The following is an 18,372-nucleotide window of genomic DNA, read 5'->3' on the forward strand; positions in this document are numbered from 1 at the left end:
GCACTCACCGGATAGATGCACAAATAGTGATTTATTGATACGATGTCATCAAGCAGGTAACTTCAGGGCAGGGGGAGACGGGTCCAAGGGGTGCTGTGCACCGTGGCAACAGCCGTTTCGCGGGTTGCCACGGTGCACAGCACCCCTTGGACCCGTCTCCCCCTGCCCTGAAGTTACCTGCTTGATGACATCGTATCAATAAATCACTATTTGTGCATCTATCCGGTGAGTGCCGCTGGCTTGTCCTTTCTCAATGGCTTGTGCTGATTATAGTAGTTATATTCTTGTACATAGGGAGCAGTATTATTGGAATGATTACCTGGATGTCACTTTCTGGCCAGTAATATCAATCATAAGGGGTCAGCACATTTATTGGCTCGTATGAGTTTTTTTTGCTGACTCAGCTGTGATGGAGACGCTTTCTGCCATCATCTCCACTGCTTGCATTGCTGTGAGGGTTTACATATAAATGTTCTGAATTGGTTCACTAGAGAGGATGACTTCATAGTGTTACAGGATATCATGATATCTACTGGCAGCAATCCATACATGGTCCCCGCATTATAATAATAAGAGTGCATGCTGAGGTTAACTAATCCGGCATCAGTGCAATCAGATGGGCGCAGGATTATGTGATTCTGGATTATCAGACAATCATAGAACAGGGTACAATAGATAAACATGTGCGGCTGTATGTAGACACATGGGAAAAGCTATCCATACAATTCTCCATCTAGGGATACATAGCAGCAGTCGACTTGCTGTACTTAGTGTAATGTGTATTCCTGATTTCTCAGGGGGTTATAATTACACTGCCATGGGTTTATTAACAGGTGTTTCTTGATACTCTGGGGGTTCACCAGAGCTTGTCAGGGGTCTCTCATACTGCAGAGCATCTCTCTGCCGGCTTGTCCTCTTCCCATTGTGCATCCTGGCGCCATCTTTTCCCGGGTAACTGGAGAGTTAAGTTTCTCCTTGATGGAAGACTCTAAAAGGCAAGTAGAGGCCATTCATGCTCCACTGGGAATTTTGGGAAATAGATTTGCAAAGTACTGTAGATCTATCCCCAAAGGAGTAGGGCTTGCTCTCTGGTGCCACCTATTGCCAGTCAATCTTTGTCTCCTTAAAGGGGTACTCCAGCGAAAATCCATTTCTTTCAAATCAACTGGTGTTATATAGATTTGTCATTTACTTCTATTTCCAAAATTCTCCAGTCTTCCAGTACTTATCAGCTGCTGTATGGCCTGCATGAAGTAGTATAGTCTCTCCAGTCTGACACAGTGCTCTTTGCTGCCACCTCTGTCCATGTCAGGAACTGTCCAGAGCAGCAGCAAATCCCCATAGAAAACCTCTCCTGCTCTGGACAGTTCCTGACATGGACAGAGGTGGCAGCAGAGAGCACTGTGTCAGACTGGAGGGAATACAGCAGCTGATAAGTATAGGAAGACTTTTTGTCCCTCATCCGTGTAGAGAAGCTAAATGCTCGGATTTCTGAAGCTGAAGTGTCCATTGCAGTAATTGTCAGTGATGGACATGGGTCAGTATTGGTCCTCTGACCAGTCTATGACTAAACAGCAAGCTGTTATGTTCTGTGTGATCTGATCCTTCTATCAGTCAGCAGTGTATTTTTCAGCAGCTTGCTCTATGGCAGCTCTTCTGTGGTATCGGAACAGATAGATTAGCCTATAATCCCACACACATCAATAAGACATGGTCCCCATGACACCATCCCTGGTCACCGGCTGTTCTTCTCGTGGATACTAACCACTACATACCAGGAACACCCCATTAGTAGAGATGAGCGAACCGGCCAAGGTTCGTGGAAAGGGTGGATACAGCCATAGGCTGTATCCCAGTTTTCCAGGCGGTCCTCCGGCTGTATCCACCCTTTCCACGGAGTGGGTAGACAGCGGAAATCAGAAGCCGAGAGTTCAGGTTCAAACGAGCCCGAACCTCAGCCCTTGCTCATGTCTACCCATAAGGCCGGCCATTCTGGTCCAACGGTGTCAAGAACCGACTGGGCACTTGCTGCCTAATGTATATTGTGCACTAGCTGCGGTCATTTTTCTGGTCACTGCAGGGCCCAGCAGCTCTTCGTTCCTATGCACTTTTTGAATGTTTTTTTTTCTACAGCCATAGTGACTGATTGATTTTGAGATTATTTATCGCTCATAAAATATGGTTGAGTATTGAACAGCTATTTTATATGTCTAAGAATATCACACATCTGTGGGCAAGTCAAATTCGCGGGATGCAGTACCACTTCTTACCACTGGTGGCAGCAAAGCCTTCCCCTATTCTATACCAATCATATACAGAACTGATGACAACCAAATATTTGTAAGGCCTAGTTTACATATATGTTGCATCCATTTCCATTTTTTTTTTTGTAAGAAACTGACTACAACTGAAATCATAATTGATGGCAAAAAGACATCAGTTGCCATACGTTTATTCCATTAGTTGTCATCAGTTTTTTTTTTCCAATACAGCGTATAGGGGGCAGCACCAGAGCAGGAGATATAATATTGTGTACAACTTACATGGGAGTCCTCTACTGTGGGCAGCAGGACATAGGGACATCTCCTAGAGCAGGGATAGGGAACCTTGGCTCTCCAGCTCTCTCCAGTTCCCTACCCCTGTCCTAAATGGTTCTGCCCCTGTATAGAGGAGCTGGGGCGCCAGGGGTCACAAGAGTTAATGGGGGGGCAGCGACAGGGATATCTCTGTTTGGATCGCGTCTGTACATGGCATGTCTCCGGCGCTCCATAGACTTTAATGCAGGGATGGGGAACCTTCGGCTGTGCAGGCATGATGGGAATTGTAGTTTTGCAACAGCTGGAGGGCCGAAGGTTCCCCATACCTGCTCTAATGGATGCGGTGCCGGATAGCCTAGCTGGTCGCACGTCAGAACACTATAACGTATAATGACGTGCTGTCAGTCCGGCGGCACTAATATGAGAACGCATCATTAGAACTGTCCCATTGAAAACAATGGGATCAGTGCAGAGATAGGTTTCCGGATATATGCAAACTAGGCCCAACAAATGGCTACATGTTATCTGGACATGAAATATTTAGGCTCATTGGCCCATAAAACCTGTTTCTGTTTTGAGCTAAATAGTCCACCTCCACTAGCTTAAAAAAAAAAGTAAAAAAATGTATACTGTGCCATGTTTTTTTCTTATTTTGCATAATATTTGATGGAATAGCGTAGCTGACTAACAGTGACAAATACTGGGCCAGCAGATAAGGTCACTATATTGGCATTGCTCAGGTTAATAGAGGCCTGTAGGTGCACAACGTGCTGGGAGTACAGGATAGGCAGGTTACAGGTATACAAATGTGGGGGGGATGTGTATATGTGTATGGAGAGGAGGACGCTACATGCTTAGGGATGTGAGTGTGGAGGTGAACAGGTTACATGTTAGGGATATCAGAAGGAGCATATGGAGATGAGAAGGATGCAGGGATACAGATGAGCAGGTTATGTGTACAGGTATGGAGAGGAGGGTGTTATCTGTACAGGGTATGGAGCCGCCATATTATATGTAGATGAGCTGGTTGTGTGTACCAGGCTGTAGACCCAATCAGTGTGTGTGTATGGGGCCAGGTTGTTTTTTTGTATGTGTGTGTGTGTGTGTGTACTGGGATATAGAGCCGGTTAGTATGTATGCACATGTGTGCACAGGGCTGTGTAGCCAGTTAGTATGTGTGAGTATGTACAGGGCTATAGAGCTGGTTAGTGTGTATGTGAGTGTGTACAGGGCAGTGGAGGCGGTTAGTGTGTGTGTGTGTGTGTGTACAAGGCTATAGATCTGGTTAGTATGCATGTGTGAGTGTGCATAGTGCTATAGAGCCTGTTAATATGTATGTGTATGTGTAGCTGCACAGGGCTGTGAAGCCGGTTTGTATGTATGTTTGTGTACGGGATTAAAAAGCCAGTTGATATGTATAGGAGTGTGTACAGGGTTGTGAAGCCAGTTAGTATGTATGTACATGTATGCACAGGGCTATAGAGTCTGTTAGTGTGTATGTACATGTGTGTGCAGGGCTGTGGAGCCGGTTAGTGTGTGTATATGTGTGTACAGGGCTATATTGCCGATTAGTATGTAAATGAGTGTGTACAGGGCTATACAGTCAGTTAGTATGTATGTATATGAGTGTGTACAGGGTTATAGAGCCAGTTGGTATGTATACGAGTATACATGGCTATAGAGCTGGTAAGTATGTATGAGGGTGTACAGGGTTATACAACTAGTTGGTATGTATATGTGTGTGTACAGGGTTATAGAGCCGGTTAGCATGTACATGTGTGTACAGGGCTATAGAGCCGGTTAGTGTGTATGTATATGTCCATAGGGCTATAGAGCTAGTTAGTATGTATATGAGTGTGTTCAGGGCTATACAGCTAGTTAGTGTGCATGTACGTGTGTACAGGGCTGTGGAGCCGGGTAGTATGTATGTATGAGTGTATACAGGGCTATATTGCCGGTTAGTACGTGTGTATACAGGGCTGTGTGCATGTATGAGTGTATACAGGGCTATATTGCGGGTTAGTATGTGTGTATACAGGGCTGTGTGTATGTATGAGTGTATACAGGGCTATATTGCCGGTTAGTACGTGTGTATACAGGGCTGTGTGCATGTATGAGTGTATACAGGGCTATATTGCCGGTTAGTACGTGTGTACACAGGGCTGTGTGTATGTATGAGTGTATACAGGGCTATATTGCCGGTTAGTACGTGTGTATACAGGGCTGTGTGCATGTATGAGTGTATACAGGGCTATATTGCCGGTTAGTACGTGTGTATACAGGGCTATATTGACGGTTAGTACGTGTGTATACAGGGCTATATTGACGGTTAGTGTGTATATGAGTGTGTATATGACTGTGCACAAGGCTGTGGAGCTGGTTAGTGTGTATGTATGTGTGTACAGGGCTATATTGCCGGTTACTACGTGTGTACACAGGGCTGTGTGTATGTATGAGTGTATACAGGGCTATATTGCCGGTTAGTATGTGTGTATACAGGGCTGTGTGTATGTATGAGTGTATACAAGGCTGTGTGTATGTACGTGTGTATACAGGGCTGTGTGTATGTACGTGTGTATACAGGGGTATATTGCCGGTTAGTATGTGTGTATACAGGGCTGTGTGTATGTATGAGTGTATACAGGGCTGTGTGTATGTATGAGTGTATACAAGGCTGTGTGTATGTACGTGTGTATACACGGCTGTGTGTATGTACGTGTGTATACAGGGGTATATTGCCGGTTAGTATGTGTGTATACAGGGCTGTGTGTATGTATGAGTGTATACAGGGCTGTGTGTATGTATGAGTGTATACAGGGCTATATTGCTGGTCAGTACGTGTGTATACAGGGCTGTGTGTATGTACGTGTGTATACAGGGCTATATTGCTGGTTAGTACGTGTGTATACAGGGCTGTGTGTATGTACGTGTGTATACAGGGCTATATAGCCGGTTAGTACGTGTGTACAGGGCTGTGTGTATACAGGGGTATATTGCCGGTTAGTACGTGTGTATACAGGGCTATATTGCCGGTTAGTACGTGTGTATACAAGGCTGTGTGTATGTACGTGTGTATACAGGGGTATATTGCCGGTTAGTACGTGTGTACACAGGGCTGTGTGTATGTATGAGTGTATACAGGATATATTGCCGGTTACTACGTGTGTACACAGGGCTGTGTGTATGTATGAGTGTATACAGGATATATTGCCGGTTACTACGTGTGTACACAGGGCTGTGTGTATGTATGAGTGTATACAGGGCTATATTGCCGGTTAGTACGTGTGTATACAAGGCTGTGTGTATGTACGTGTGTATACAGGGGTATATTGCCGGTTAGTACGTGTGTATACAGGGCTGTGTGTATGTATGAGTGTATACAAGGCTGTGTGTATGTACGTGTGTATACAGGGGTATATTGCCGGTTAGTATGTGTGTATACAGGGCTGTGTGTATGTACGTGTGTATACAGGGCTATATAGCCGGTTAGTACGTGTGTACAGGGCTGTGTGTATACAGGGGTATATTGCCGGTTAGTACGTGTGTATACAGGGCTATATTGCCGGTTAGTACGTGTGTATACAGGGCTATATTGCCGGTTAGTACGTGTGTATACAGAGCTATATTGCCGGTTAGTACGTGTGTATACAGGGCTATATTGCCGGTTAGTACGTGTGTATACAGGGCTATATTGCCGGTTAGTACGTGTGTATACAGGGCTATATAGCCGGTTAGTACGTGTGTATACAGGGCTATATAGCCGGTTAGTACGTGTGTATACAGGGCTATATTGCCGGTTAGTACGTGTGTATACAGGGCTATATTGCCGGTTAGTACGTGTATACAGGGCTGTGTGTATGTACGTGTGTATACAGGGCTATATTGCCGGTTAGTACGTGTATACAGGGTATATTGCCGGTTAGTACGTGTGTATACAGGGGTATATTGCCGGTTAGTACGTGTGTATACAGGGCTATATTGCCGGTTAGTACGTGTGTATAGGGCTGTGGAGCCGCTCGCCATCCGCTGTGGATGTGACCGGGGAGTGAATGAGCTCCGTCCGCCCCCCCTCTCCTCCTCCTGCCGCTGTTGCTGGGCGGGTGGTCGCGCAGGCGCACTGTGTCCTCTGTCCGGGCGCGCTCCCGTCTGTTGCCGCGCGTCCTCGCTGTTCGTGCACGTCGTGTCCCGCGGAGCGCTCCCTGCAGGCGGCTGACGGTGAGAGACGGGACCGAGCCGCCGTATACCCGGGTCACCGAGCGCTGCAGCACGGAGGGGCATGCTCCAGCTCCCGGGAGGGATGAGTGAGGCAGCGGGACAATGAGAAGAGCGCATCCCCGGGAGACATCTATGTGACACCGGAGAGAGGAGCCAGACAGGAGGCGGCACCCACCGACTGCACCACCAGCTGCTGACATGTATGTACCGGGCCGTGTGTATGTATGTACCGGGCTGTGTGTATGTATGTACCGGGCTGTGTGTATGTATGTACCGGGCTGTGTGTATGTATGTACCGGGCTGTGTGTATGTATGTACCGGGCTGTGTGTATGTATGTACCGGGCTGTGTGTATGTATGGGGACTACATGTATGTGTATATGGGGGACTGTATGCACCAGGGCTACATGTATGTGTATGTATGGGGGACTACATGTATGTGTATGTATGGGGGACTGTATGTATGTGTATGTATGGGGGACTACATGTATGTGTATATGGGGGACTGTATGCACCAGGGCTACATGTATGTGTATGTATGGGGACTACATGTATGTGTATATGGGGGACTGTATGCACCAGGGCGTCATGTATATGTATGTGAGGACTGTATGTATTTACCAGGGCGTCATATATGTGTGGGGACTACATGTATGTGTATGTATGGGAACTGTATAGTATGTACCAGGGCCACATGTATGTGTGAGGACTGTATTGTATGTATGGGGACTATGTGTATGTGTCCTGGGTGCATGGGGACCATATAGTGTGTATGAGCACTATATACTATGTATGGTGACTATGCATATGTGTGAATGTCCTGTATGTAGTGCCCAGTGTGTGTGTATGTGTATATATATATATATATATATATATATATATATATTAGAGACTTGCATGTATGTGCGATGAATGCAGGAATATGCAGGGACTGTATACACAGTGACTCCATGTCTGCATATGAATGCATGTATGTGTAGTGACTGTATATGGTTGTGTATGTATGATGACTGCTTATGTGTATGATGTCCTCCTATGTCTGTAGTAAGTCCATGTATATATGTGCCAGCATAACTCTGTATGTGTGTGCTCAGCCTTCAGCCATGTAATATATGTATTATCCTCTATCCTGTCATTCTGATATATATATGTGTATTACCTGACCTATATTTCCTTACGTGCTCATACACCTGTGCTGCTCATTGTTTAGCATCCTCTGATGTATCTGTGTTTGCTCCTGTTAGCACAAATAGGTATATGTATAGGTATCATCCTGCTGACATGTATGTGTATAGGTATCATCCTGCTGACATGTATGTGTATAGGTATCATCCTGCTAGTATGTATGTGTATAGGTATCATCCTGCTGACCTCTATGTGTATAGGTATCATCCTGCTAGTATGTATGTGTATAGGTATCATCCTGCTGACCTCTATGTGTATAGGTATCATCCTGCTGACATGTATGTGTATAGGTATCATCCTGCTGACATGTATGTGTATAGGTATCATCCTGCTGACATGTATGTGTATAGGTATCATCCTGCTGACATGTATGTGTATAGGTATCATCCTGCTAGTATGTATGTGTATAGGTATCATCCTGCTAGTATGTATGTGTATAGGTATCATCCTGCTGACATGTATGTGTATAGGTATCATCCTGCTGACATGTATGTGTATAGGTATCATCCTGCTGACATGTATGTGTATAGGTATCATCCTGCTGACATGTATGTGTATAGGTATCATCCTGCTGACCTCTATGTGTATAGGTATCATCCTGCTGACATGTATGTGTATAGGTATCATCCTGCTGACATGTATGTGTATAGGTATCATCCTGCTGACATGTATGTGTATAGGTATCATCCTGCTGACCTCTATGTGTATAGGTATCATCCTGCTGACATGTATGTGTATAGGTATCATCCTGCTAGTATGTATGTGTATAGGTATCATCCTGCTGACATGTATGTGTATAGGTATCATCCTGCTGACATGTATGTGTATAGGTATCATCCTGCTGACATGTATGTGTATAGGTATCATCCTGCTAGTATGTATGTGTATAGGTATCATCCTGCTGACCTCTATGTGTATAGGTATCATCCTGCTGACATGTATGTGTATAGGTATCATCCTGCTGACATGTATGTGTATAGGTATCATCCTGCTGACATGTATGTGTATAGGTATCATCCTGCTGACATGTATGTGTATAGGTATCATCCTGCTAGTATGTATGTGTATAGGTATCATCCTGCTGACCTCTATGTGTATAGGTATCATCCTGCTAGTATGTATGTGTATAGGTATCATCCTGCTGACCTCTATGTGTATAGGTATCATCCTGCTGACATGTATGTGTATAGGTATGGTTCTAGTGACATGTATGTGTATTGTCCTGTTGATAAGATTGTGTATAGGTATGATCCTGTTTATATGTATGATCCTGTTTATATGTATGGTCCTGTTGACAGGTATGTGTATAATCCATCTGACATGTCTATGTACTGGTATGATCCTCCTGTTGTCTATGTTCCTGATAACATGTCTATGTGTGTGCATGATCTTCCTGACATGTCTGTGTATATACTGTATACTCCTGTTCCTGACATGTCTGTGTATATACTGTATACTCCTGTTCCTGACATGTCTGTGTATATACTGTATACTCCTGTTCCTGACATGTCTGTGTATATACTGTATACTCCTGTTCCTGACATGTCTGTGTATATACTGTATACTCCTGTTCCTGACATGTCTGTGTATATACTATATACTCCTGTTCCTGACATGTCTGTGTATATTCTATATACTCCTGTTCCTGACATGTCTGTGTATATTCTATATACTCCTGTTCCTGACATGTCTGTGTATATTCTATATACTCCTGTTCCTGACATGTCTGTGTTGTGTATATACTGTATACTCCTGTTCCTGACATGTCTGTGTATATACTATATACTCCTGTTCCTGACATGTCTGTGTATATTCTATATACTCCTGTTCCTGACATGTCTGTGTATATACTGTATACTCCTGTTCCTGACATGTCTGTGTATATTCTATATACTCCTGTTCCTGACATGTCTGTGTTGTGTATATACTGTATACTCCTGTTCCTGACATGTCTGTGTATATACTGTATACTCCTGTTCCTGACATGTCTGTGTATATTCTATATACTCCTGTTCCTGACATGTCTGTGTTGTGTATATACTGTATACTCCTGTTCCTGACATGTCTGTGTATATACTATATACTCCTGTTCCTGACATGTCTGTGTATATTCTATATACTCCTGTTCCTGACATGTCTGTGTATATACTGTATACTCCTGTTCCTGACATGTCTGTGTATATACTGTATACTCCTGTGTATGAGGCCCTGGCATGTGCAGATGTTAGCTCCTGTAACACACATGCGCTGCCCCCCCTGGTTTGTGTCAGGGGGGCCGTGTCCATCTCCTATGTGTTCCCCATTCCGGGGCCTGCACACACTCCCTGTGGGGTGTGAGGCTGGACCCCCACTGAGGCCGGGGTCCCTCACGCTGCAGAACACCTCCACAATTCTGTATCTTTCTATTGTTCTTTTACTTCCTATCGGAGACCTGGATCCTGGCTCCCCACATCCCCAGGCTATAAAGAGCTGAGGATTTGCTACAATTGTTCCCTCTGTGACCTACACCACATCAGCAGCTCAGACCTCTGCTCAGGTTTGGATCCTCGGCTACATTGTCTCCATCTGGAGTGCAGGCAGCGCTGCTGGCAGGGGATTGGTTAGGCTGGATACAATTGTAGCGAACCCCTCGCCTTGTACACACCCTATACATTGACTGAGCGTTTTGCATGTGATTTGCATGAGTACAGCGTCACGTGTGTGTAACTGTTTTACGATGATTGATGACGCGGCCCCTTTAAATATTTGATGGGATTAGATGGCAGCGGAGGTATTTCCCTGGCACATGGATGTGGCAGCGTTTTTTGGCACGTGTGTGGAGTGGGTATATGAGTGTATCATCCCGCTGTGGATGTGATGTGGCAGAACGAGCGTGTCATCGGTGAATGTGTCACTCAGGAATGTGCTGCGTGCTCTACTTACCCACCGATCTGATCCGTTCCGCCTCCGTCGAGGGAATCTGTGTCACCAGGGCGTGTGCTGGGTCCTCCTGGCTTATGGACCTGCATTTAAAGGCCCAGTAAATACATGTCCTCCAATCACCTTCTGACTCGGGGAAAGCTGGGTGACTACCAATATGGAGGACACCGCAGCCGTGTCATCTTTTCCTGTTTTGGTTTGGGATGCACCAATATTTTGCAAGACACAGTTACCATTCGGGACCCTGGGAAAGCTGGGTGTCAAAAGACCACTTCCATCATAATCTGACAGCCTGTGGCGTTCTAGGGGGTGCAGAACTACAACTCCCAGCATACCCTGTCAGCCTTTCACCATGTTCTGACAGTCTTGGGTTGGAGAGCCACAGGTTGGGTAATACTACATGTAAGCAGCAGTGCAGATGGGACCCCATTAGTGTTATCTCTTGGCATGATGGCATGGTGCAGTGGCTCTGCTTTAGAAAGGGACCTGATAAGACCAAGACTATATAGAGGAGACAATTGCATCCATTGAAAGGGTTTACCCTGGGTAGTTGGCCCCCTGTGCAGATGGAGGGTATATATGAGAATCACCAGATATACCCGCTTCCTGCATGTTTGCATACCTTTAGATGCCCTGCGATGGGGGGGGAGTATATAGATGCCCTGTGATTGGGGGGGGGGGGGAATATAGATGCCCTGTGATTGGGGGGGGGGGGGGGGGATATAGATGCCCTGTGATTGGGGGGGGGGGGAATATAGATGCCCTGTGATTGGGGGGGGGGGGGGGGGGATATAGATGCCCTGTGATGGGGGGGGGGGGGGATGTAGATGCCCTGTGATTGGGGGGAGGGGGAATGTAGATGCCCTGTGATTGGGGGGGGGGGGATATAGATGCCCTGTGATGGGGGGGGGGAATATAGATGCCCTGTGATTGGGGGGGGGGGGGGATATAGATGCCCTGTGATTTGGGGGGGGGGGGGAATATAGATGCCCTGTGATTTGGGGGGGGGGGGGAATATGGATGCCCTGTGATTTGGGGGGGGGGGGGAATATAGATGCCCTGTGATTTGGGGGGGGGGGGAATATAGATGCCCTGTGATTTGGGGGGGGGGGGGGGGAATATAGATGCCCTGTGATTTGGGGGGGGGGGAATATAGATGCCCTGTGATTTGGGGGGGGGGGGATATAGATGCCCTGTGATTTGGGGGGGCGGGGGAATATAGATGCCCTGTGATTTGGGGGGGGGGGGAATATAGATGCCCTGTGATTTGGGGGGGGGGGGGGGATATAGATGCCCGGTGATGGGGGGGGGTATATAGATGCACTGTGATGGGGGGGTATATAGATGCCCTGTGATGGGGGGGTATATAGATGCCCTGTGAGGGGGGGTATATAGATGCCCTGTGAGGGGGGGTATATAGATGCCCTGTGAGGGGGGGTATATAGATGCCCTGTGAGGGGGGGTATATAGATGTCCTGTGATGGGGGGTATATAGATGCCCTATAATGGGGGGGTATATAGATGCCCTGTGATTGGGGGGGGGGTATATAGATGCCCTGTGATTGGGGGGGGGGGTATATAGATGCCCTGTGATTGGGGGGGGGGGTATATAGATGCCCTGTGAGGGGGGGTATATAGATGCCCTGTGAGGGGGGGTATATAGATGTACTGTGATGGGGGGTATATAGATGCCCTGTGATTGGGGGGGGTATATAGATGCCCTGTGATTGGGGGGGGGTATATAGATGCCCTGTGATTGGGGGGGGGGGTATATAGATGCCCTGTGATTGGGGGGGGGGGGGTATATGGATGCCCTGCGATGGGGGGAGTATATGGATGCCCTGCGATGGGGGGAGTATATGGATGCCCTGCGATGGGGGGAGTATATGGATGCCCTGCGATGGGGGGTGTATATGGATGCCCTGTGATTGGGGGGGGGGGTATAGTTGCCTGTGATGGGGGTATATGGATGCCCTGTGATTGGGGGGCAGGGGTATATAGATGCCCTGTGACCTCCCGTATGTGGGTGCCCTGTGACCCCTCCGTATATGGATGCCCTGTGACCCCTCCGTATATGGATGTCCTGTGACCCCCCTGTATATGGATGCCCTGTGACACCCCCCCCCCTGTATATGGATGCCCTGTGACCCCCCCCTGTATATGGATGCCCTGTGACCCCCCCCCCCCCCCCGTAGATGGATGCCCTGTGACCTCCCGTATGTGGGTGCCCTGGTACCCCCCCCCCCCCGTATATGGATGCCCTGTGACCCCCCCCCCCCCTGTATATGGATGCCCTGTGACCTCCCGTATGTGGGTGTCCTGTGACACCCCTCCGTATATGGATGCCCTGTGACCCCTCCGTATATGGATGTCCTGTGACCCCCCTGTATATGGATGTCCTGTGACCCCCCCTGTATATGGATGCCCTGTGACCCCCCCGTAGATGGATGCCCTGTGACCCCCTCCGTATATGGATGTCCTGTGACCCCCCTGTATATGGATGCCCTGTGACCCCCCCCCCCTGTATATGGATGCCCTGTGACCCCCCCCCCCTGTATATGGATGCCCTGTGACCCCCCCCCCCCCCCCGTATATGGATGCCCTGTGACCCCCCCCCCCCGTAGATGGATGCCCTGTGACCCCCCTGTATATGGATGCCCTGTGACCCCCCCTGTATATGGATGCCCTGTGACCCCCCTGTATATGGATGCCCTGTGACCCCCCTGTATATGGATGCCCTGTGACCCCCCTGTATATGGATGCCCTGTGACCCCCCTCTATATGGATGCCCTGTGACCCCCCTCTATATGGATGCCCTGTGACCCCCCTCTATATGGATGCCCTGTGACACCCCCTGTATATGGATGCCCTGTGACACCCCCGTATATGGATGCCCTGTGACCCCCCCGTATATGGATGCCCTGTGACCCCTCCGTATATGGATGCCCTGTGACCCCTCCGTATATGGATGCCCTGTGACCCCTCCGTATATGGATGCCCTGTGACCCCTCCGTATATGGATGCCCTGTGACCCCTCCGTATATGGATGCCCTGTGACCCCTCCGTATATGGATGCCCTGTGACCCCTCCGTATATGGATGCCCTGTGACCCCTCCGTATATGGATGCCCTGTGACCCCTCCGTATATGGATGCCCTGTGACCCCTCCGTATATGGATGCCCTGTGACCCCTCCGTATATGGATGCCCTGTGACCCCTCCGTATATGGATGCCCTGTGACCCCTCCGTATATGGATGCCCTTTGACCCCTCCGTATATGGATGTCCTGTGACCCCCCTGTAGATGGATGCCCTGTGACACCCCCCCCCCGTATATGGATGCCCTGTGACCCCCCCCGTAGATGGATACCCTGTGACCCCCCCCGTAGATGGATACCCTGTGACCCCCCTGTATATGGATGCCCTGTGACCCCCCCTGTATATGGATGTCCTGTGACCCCCCTGTATATGGATGCCCTGTGACCCCCCTGTATATGGATGCCCTGTGACCCCCCTGTATATGGATGCCCTGTGACCCCTCCGTATATGGATGCCCTGTGACCCCTCCGTATATGGATGCCCTGTGACCCCTCCGTATATGGATGCCCTGTGACCCCTCCGTATATGGATGCCCTGTGACCCCCTCTGTATATGGATGCCCTGTGACCCCCCTGTATATGGATGCCCTGTGACCCCCCTGTATATGGATGTCCTGTGACCCCCCTGTATATGGATGCCCTGTGACCCCCCTGTATATAGATGCCCTGTGACCCCCCTGTATATAGATGCCCTGAATTTCTCCCAGCGTTTTGGCTCGTCCTTATTTGCTGCCGTCACACGGCCGTAGACGTGATGCATGATGGCCTCCGCTGATGGCGGCTGCGATCCATTAAATGCTCCCCATTGTGCAAACTTTCATTATCTCAGCCCTTCTGTATATTAGAGTAAATGTGAATTCTGTGCACTATAGGAAGGCCGAGCACATCGTGTAACTAGTTCACTGCCAGGGTGCATCCTCACATAGCGCTGCATGCTAATGCCGCCTCTGCTGCATCATTTATTGCAGCTCGATGTGATGTCAGTAATAACTCTCAGCTCCACTACATCTATATATGAGAAACACAGCCCCTGATCCCTTAACATTGCACTATAGCTCAGCTACATCTGACAGACCCGTGCAAGGTTTACCTGCAGTCCTATGTAATATAAGTGTGTTATCTCATATGAAAGGACAGTGACACCTGTATCCATTTCACACCAGTACAGCGCTATTTAACATATCCAGCTCTGCTGCATCTGAATACCCCAGCTCCATTCACATCGATAAACTCAATGCTGTGCTGAATGGCAACTATAGCTCGGCTACACCTGACAGCAGGGATGGGGAACCTTTGGCCCTCCAGCTGTTGCAAAACTACAATTCCCATCATGCCTGGACAGCCAAAGCGAAGCTTTGGCTGTCCAGGCATGATGGGAATTGTAGTTTTGCAACAGCTGGAGGGCCAAAGGTTCCCCATCCCTGCCTTAGAGTCCTGCATTTCTGTGTAATACTAAGCTGTGTTATTCCAAATTACAAACTCAACTCAATGAAACTCATCTCTCCACAGCCCCGCTACCTCTGACAAACTCAGCTCTTGCACATCTGTTATGTTATTCTGCAGTCTTTTGTAATAGTGTGGTGCATTATGACAGTGACACCTGACCCTGTTACATCCCTCTACAGCTCTGCTACATCGGACTGAGCCAGGTTAGGTTAATCAGCAGTCCTGTGTAAAAGCAAATGACAAACACTGACGCTTGATCCCATCACGTCCTCCTCCGGCTCTGCTACATTTGACAGACCCAGATTAGGGTTCTACCTGCAGTCCTCTATAATGCTAAGTTGTGCCAGTGACAAACACTGCTCCATTACGCCTGACCTCATTGCGTCCCTCTATGGTTCTGCCTAGCATAGCCAGCTCTGCTACATCTGTAACTTTCCATTGTTCCCCCCTGAGCCCTGTGTGCAGCTTGCTGGCCTGTGCTGACCTTTAGCGGCTGCTCCTGCGGTGGCGGCATCACCAGATATGGTGGCATTGGTGATGACTGAATGTATTGCCTGCCCAGGGTGCCCCCCCGGGGAGCGCTGCCGGTGCGGCGGATGATGTGCTGCATTGCATCTGGGTGCAGTATGTGATCCGGTGCTGCCCTCCGCCAGGAGATCGGATGGTTTAGTACAAAGCGTTGCTGTTCTTTTTGTTGTAATGTGGGTTTTGTTGTGAGGGTATAGTCATTGTCTGCTCCCTCCTCCCCTTATTCCCAGATTTTGCTGTGTACAGTATGTTGTGGAGGGACTGCTGCCTCCCCCCCTCCCCTCCTCTCTCCCCTCCCCTCCTGGACCTTCTCTCCTTCTCATTTCCTCATCTGCCTGTGTTTTTTTCCCCTGTGTCTCCCTATGGCTAGGATGCCGGATCAGATCTCGGTGTCAGAGTTTATTTCCGAGACCACAGAGGATTACAATTCCCCGACCACGTCCAGCTTCACCACCAGACTGCAGAGCTGCAGGAACTCCATCACTGTGCTGGAAGAGGTAAGAGACCACGGGGGGCTGCTGTGTTCTGCAGCCCAAGGGGGGGGGGGGGAGGGCGCTACCTATATACCACCTGCACAATGAAGTCTGCAACCTGGGCATGTTGTAATATATTACTCCATATAAAGACTCTGTAATGCAGTATATAATGATTCTCAATGCTCAATGTTCACATATATGTTAGTGTCTGCAGTGTGTATCGGGTCCGCTACCATTATACTTGTAACCGTGTTTATGCCGGGGCCAATATCTATGTATGTTTACAGGATTGATATGGTAATGGTGTATGTGTATATGATGTGTCTTGTATCTATATATGTTTGTCTAGTCCGATAGATAGATAGATAGATAGATGTCTATTATATAGTCTCTGTTGTCTATACATATGTATAGGATGGGTCCAGTAACTGTGTGTGTGTGATGGGACTAATATCTAATATATATATATATATATATATATATATATATATATATATATATATATTATTTATGTGATGGACCAGTATCTCTATGTGTGTATGTATAATGTCTCTGTCGTTTATACATATATATACAGCAGAGCTGGTACCTATGTGTCTTTATGTAACATAGCTGGAACCTTTATGTATCTTTATAGCAGGGATGGGGAACTTTCGGCCCTCCAGCTGTTGCAAAACTACAATTCCCATCATGCCTGGACAGCCGAAGCGTTCGCTTCGGCTGTCCAGGAATAATGGGAATTGTAGTTTTGAAACAGCTGGAGGGTTGAAGGTTCCTCATCCCTGCTTTATAGGATGGAGCTGGTACCTATATACCTTAATGTAATGCTGCTGATACCTTTATATTTTATAGGATAGGGCCAGTACCTATACATCCTTTATGTGATCGTTCAGTCCCTTTGTATCTTTATGGGTTAGTGCTGGTGCCTATATATATATATATATATATATATATATATATATATATATATATATATAATTATGTGGAGGGGCTACCTATACCATATACCTATATGTGATGTGGCTGAAAAGTAAACTACTTTGTAGGCTGAAGCAATACTTAAATGTCTTTGTGTTCAACTACTACCTATCTACCTCTATCACATGGGGCTTGTACCTATATATGTTTATGTGATGGGGCCATACCTATCATTATGTGATTGATCTGATATTGTATCTTGATACTTATATATTTGTCATGTGCTGGTGCATGTATATATCTGTATAGGATTGGTCCAGTATCTATATATATCTGTATAGGATTGGTCCACTGTCTATATATCTGTATAGGATTGGTCATGTATCTATATATCTCTATAGGATTGATCCAGTATCTATATATTTGTGTAGGATTGGTCCTGGATCTATATATCTGTATAGGACTGGTCCAGTGTCTGTATATCTGTATAGGACTGGTCCAGTGTCTGTATATCTGTATAGGACTGGTCCAGTGTCTATATATCTGTATAGGACTGGTCCAGTGTCTATATATCTGTATAGGACTGGTCCAGTGTCTATATATCTGTATAGGACTGGTCCAGTCTATGTACTGTATCTGTATAGGACCGGCCCAATCTATATACTGTGTCTGTATAGGGTTGTTCTATACACCTTATATTGCACGTGTGTCAGTAACATCCGATAAGATTACTTATAGACGTCTTGTATCTGTTTTGAGGACATTATCGGGCAGTGTGGATTGTTTCGGCGTCACATATAATAGCAGACTTCATTGTTACCCTATGTAGATAAACGTATCACAGTGTATACTGATCAGTCATGTAAACTTCCAATACACTTTTCAGTTCCTAATGCAATATCTCTGCTTGCTGTTTTCTGAAAACCTGTACAGACCTAATGTTCTCTACAGCTGAGGGTTTGCTACAGTTGCATCCCCTGTGAGTGAAACCAGTCAGTAGCAAAAATCACTTTTCCATCCTGATTGTTTGTTACAATGTATCAGCCCGGACTG

General features: G+C 47.3%; 1 protein-coding gene across 3 annotated transcripts in view; it reads left to right on the forward strand.

Annotated features, from left to right (window-relative positions):
• ASAP1 (ArfGAP with SH3 domain, ankyrin repeat and PH domain 1) overlaps window positions 1–18,372 on the forward strand; it is a 151,946-nt gene that overhangs the window by 35,834 nt on the left and 97,740 nt on the right. For 2 of the 3 annotated variants that reach the window (XM_069957090.1, XM_069957092.1), the window contains exon 3: window positions 16,296–16,422. In XM_069957090.1, the coding sequence (XP_069813191.1) occupies window positions 16,296–16,422 (127 nt within the window). Of the gene's footprint in view, window positions 1–6,703; window positions 6,953–16,295; window positions 16,423–18,372 lie in introns of those variants that run through there. The other variant, XM_069957091.1, reaches the window with a different exon arrangement.

Source organism: Dendropsophus ebraccatus, chromosome 2 (genome assembly GCF_027789765.1).
Source record: "Dendropsophus ebraccatus isolate aDenEbr1 chromosome 2, aDenEbr1.pat, whole genome shotgun sequence".
Lineage (NCBI taxonomy): Eukaryota > Metazoa > Chordata > Amphibia > Anura > Hylidae > Dendropsophus > Dendropsophus ebraccatus.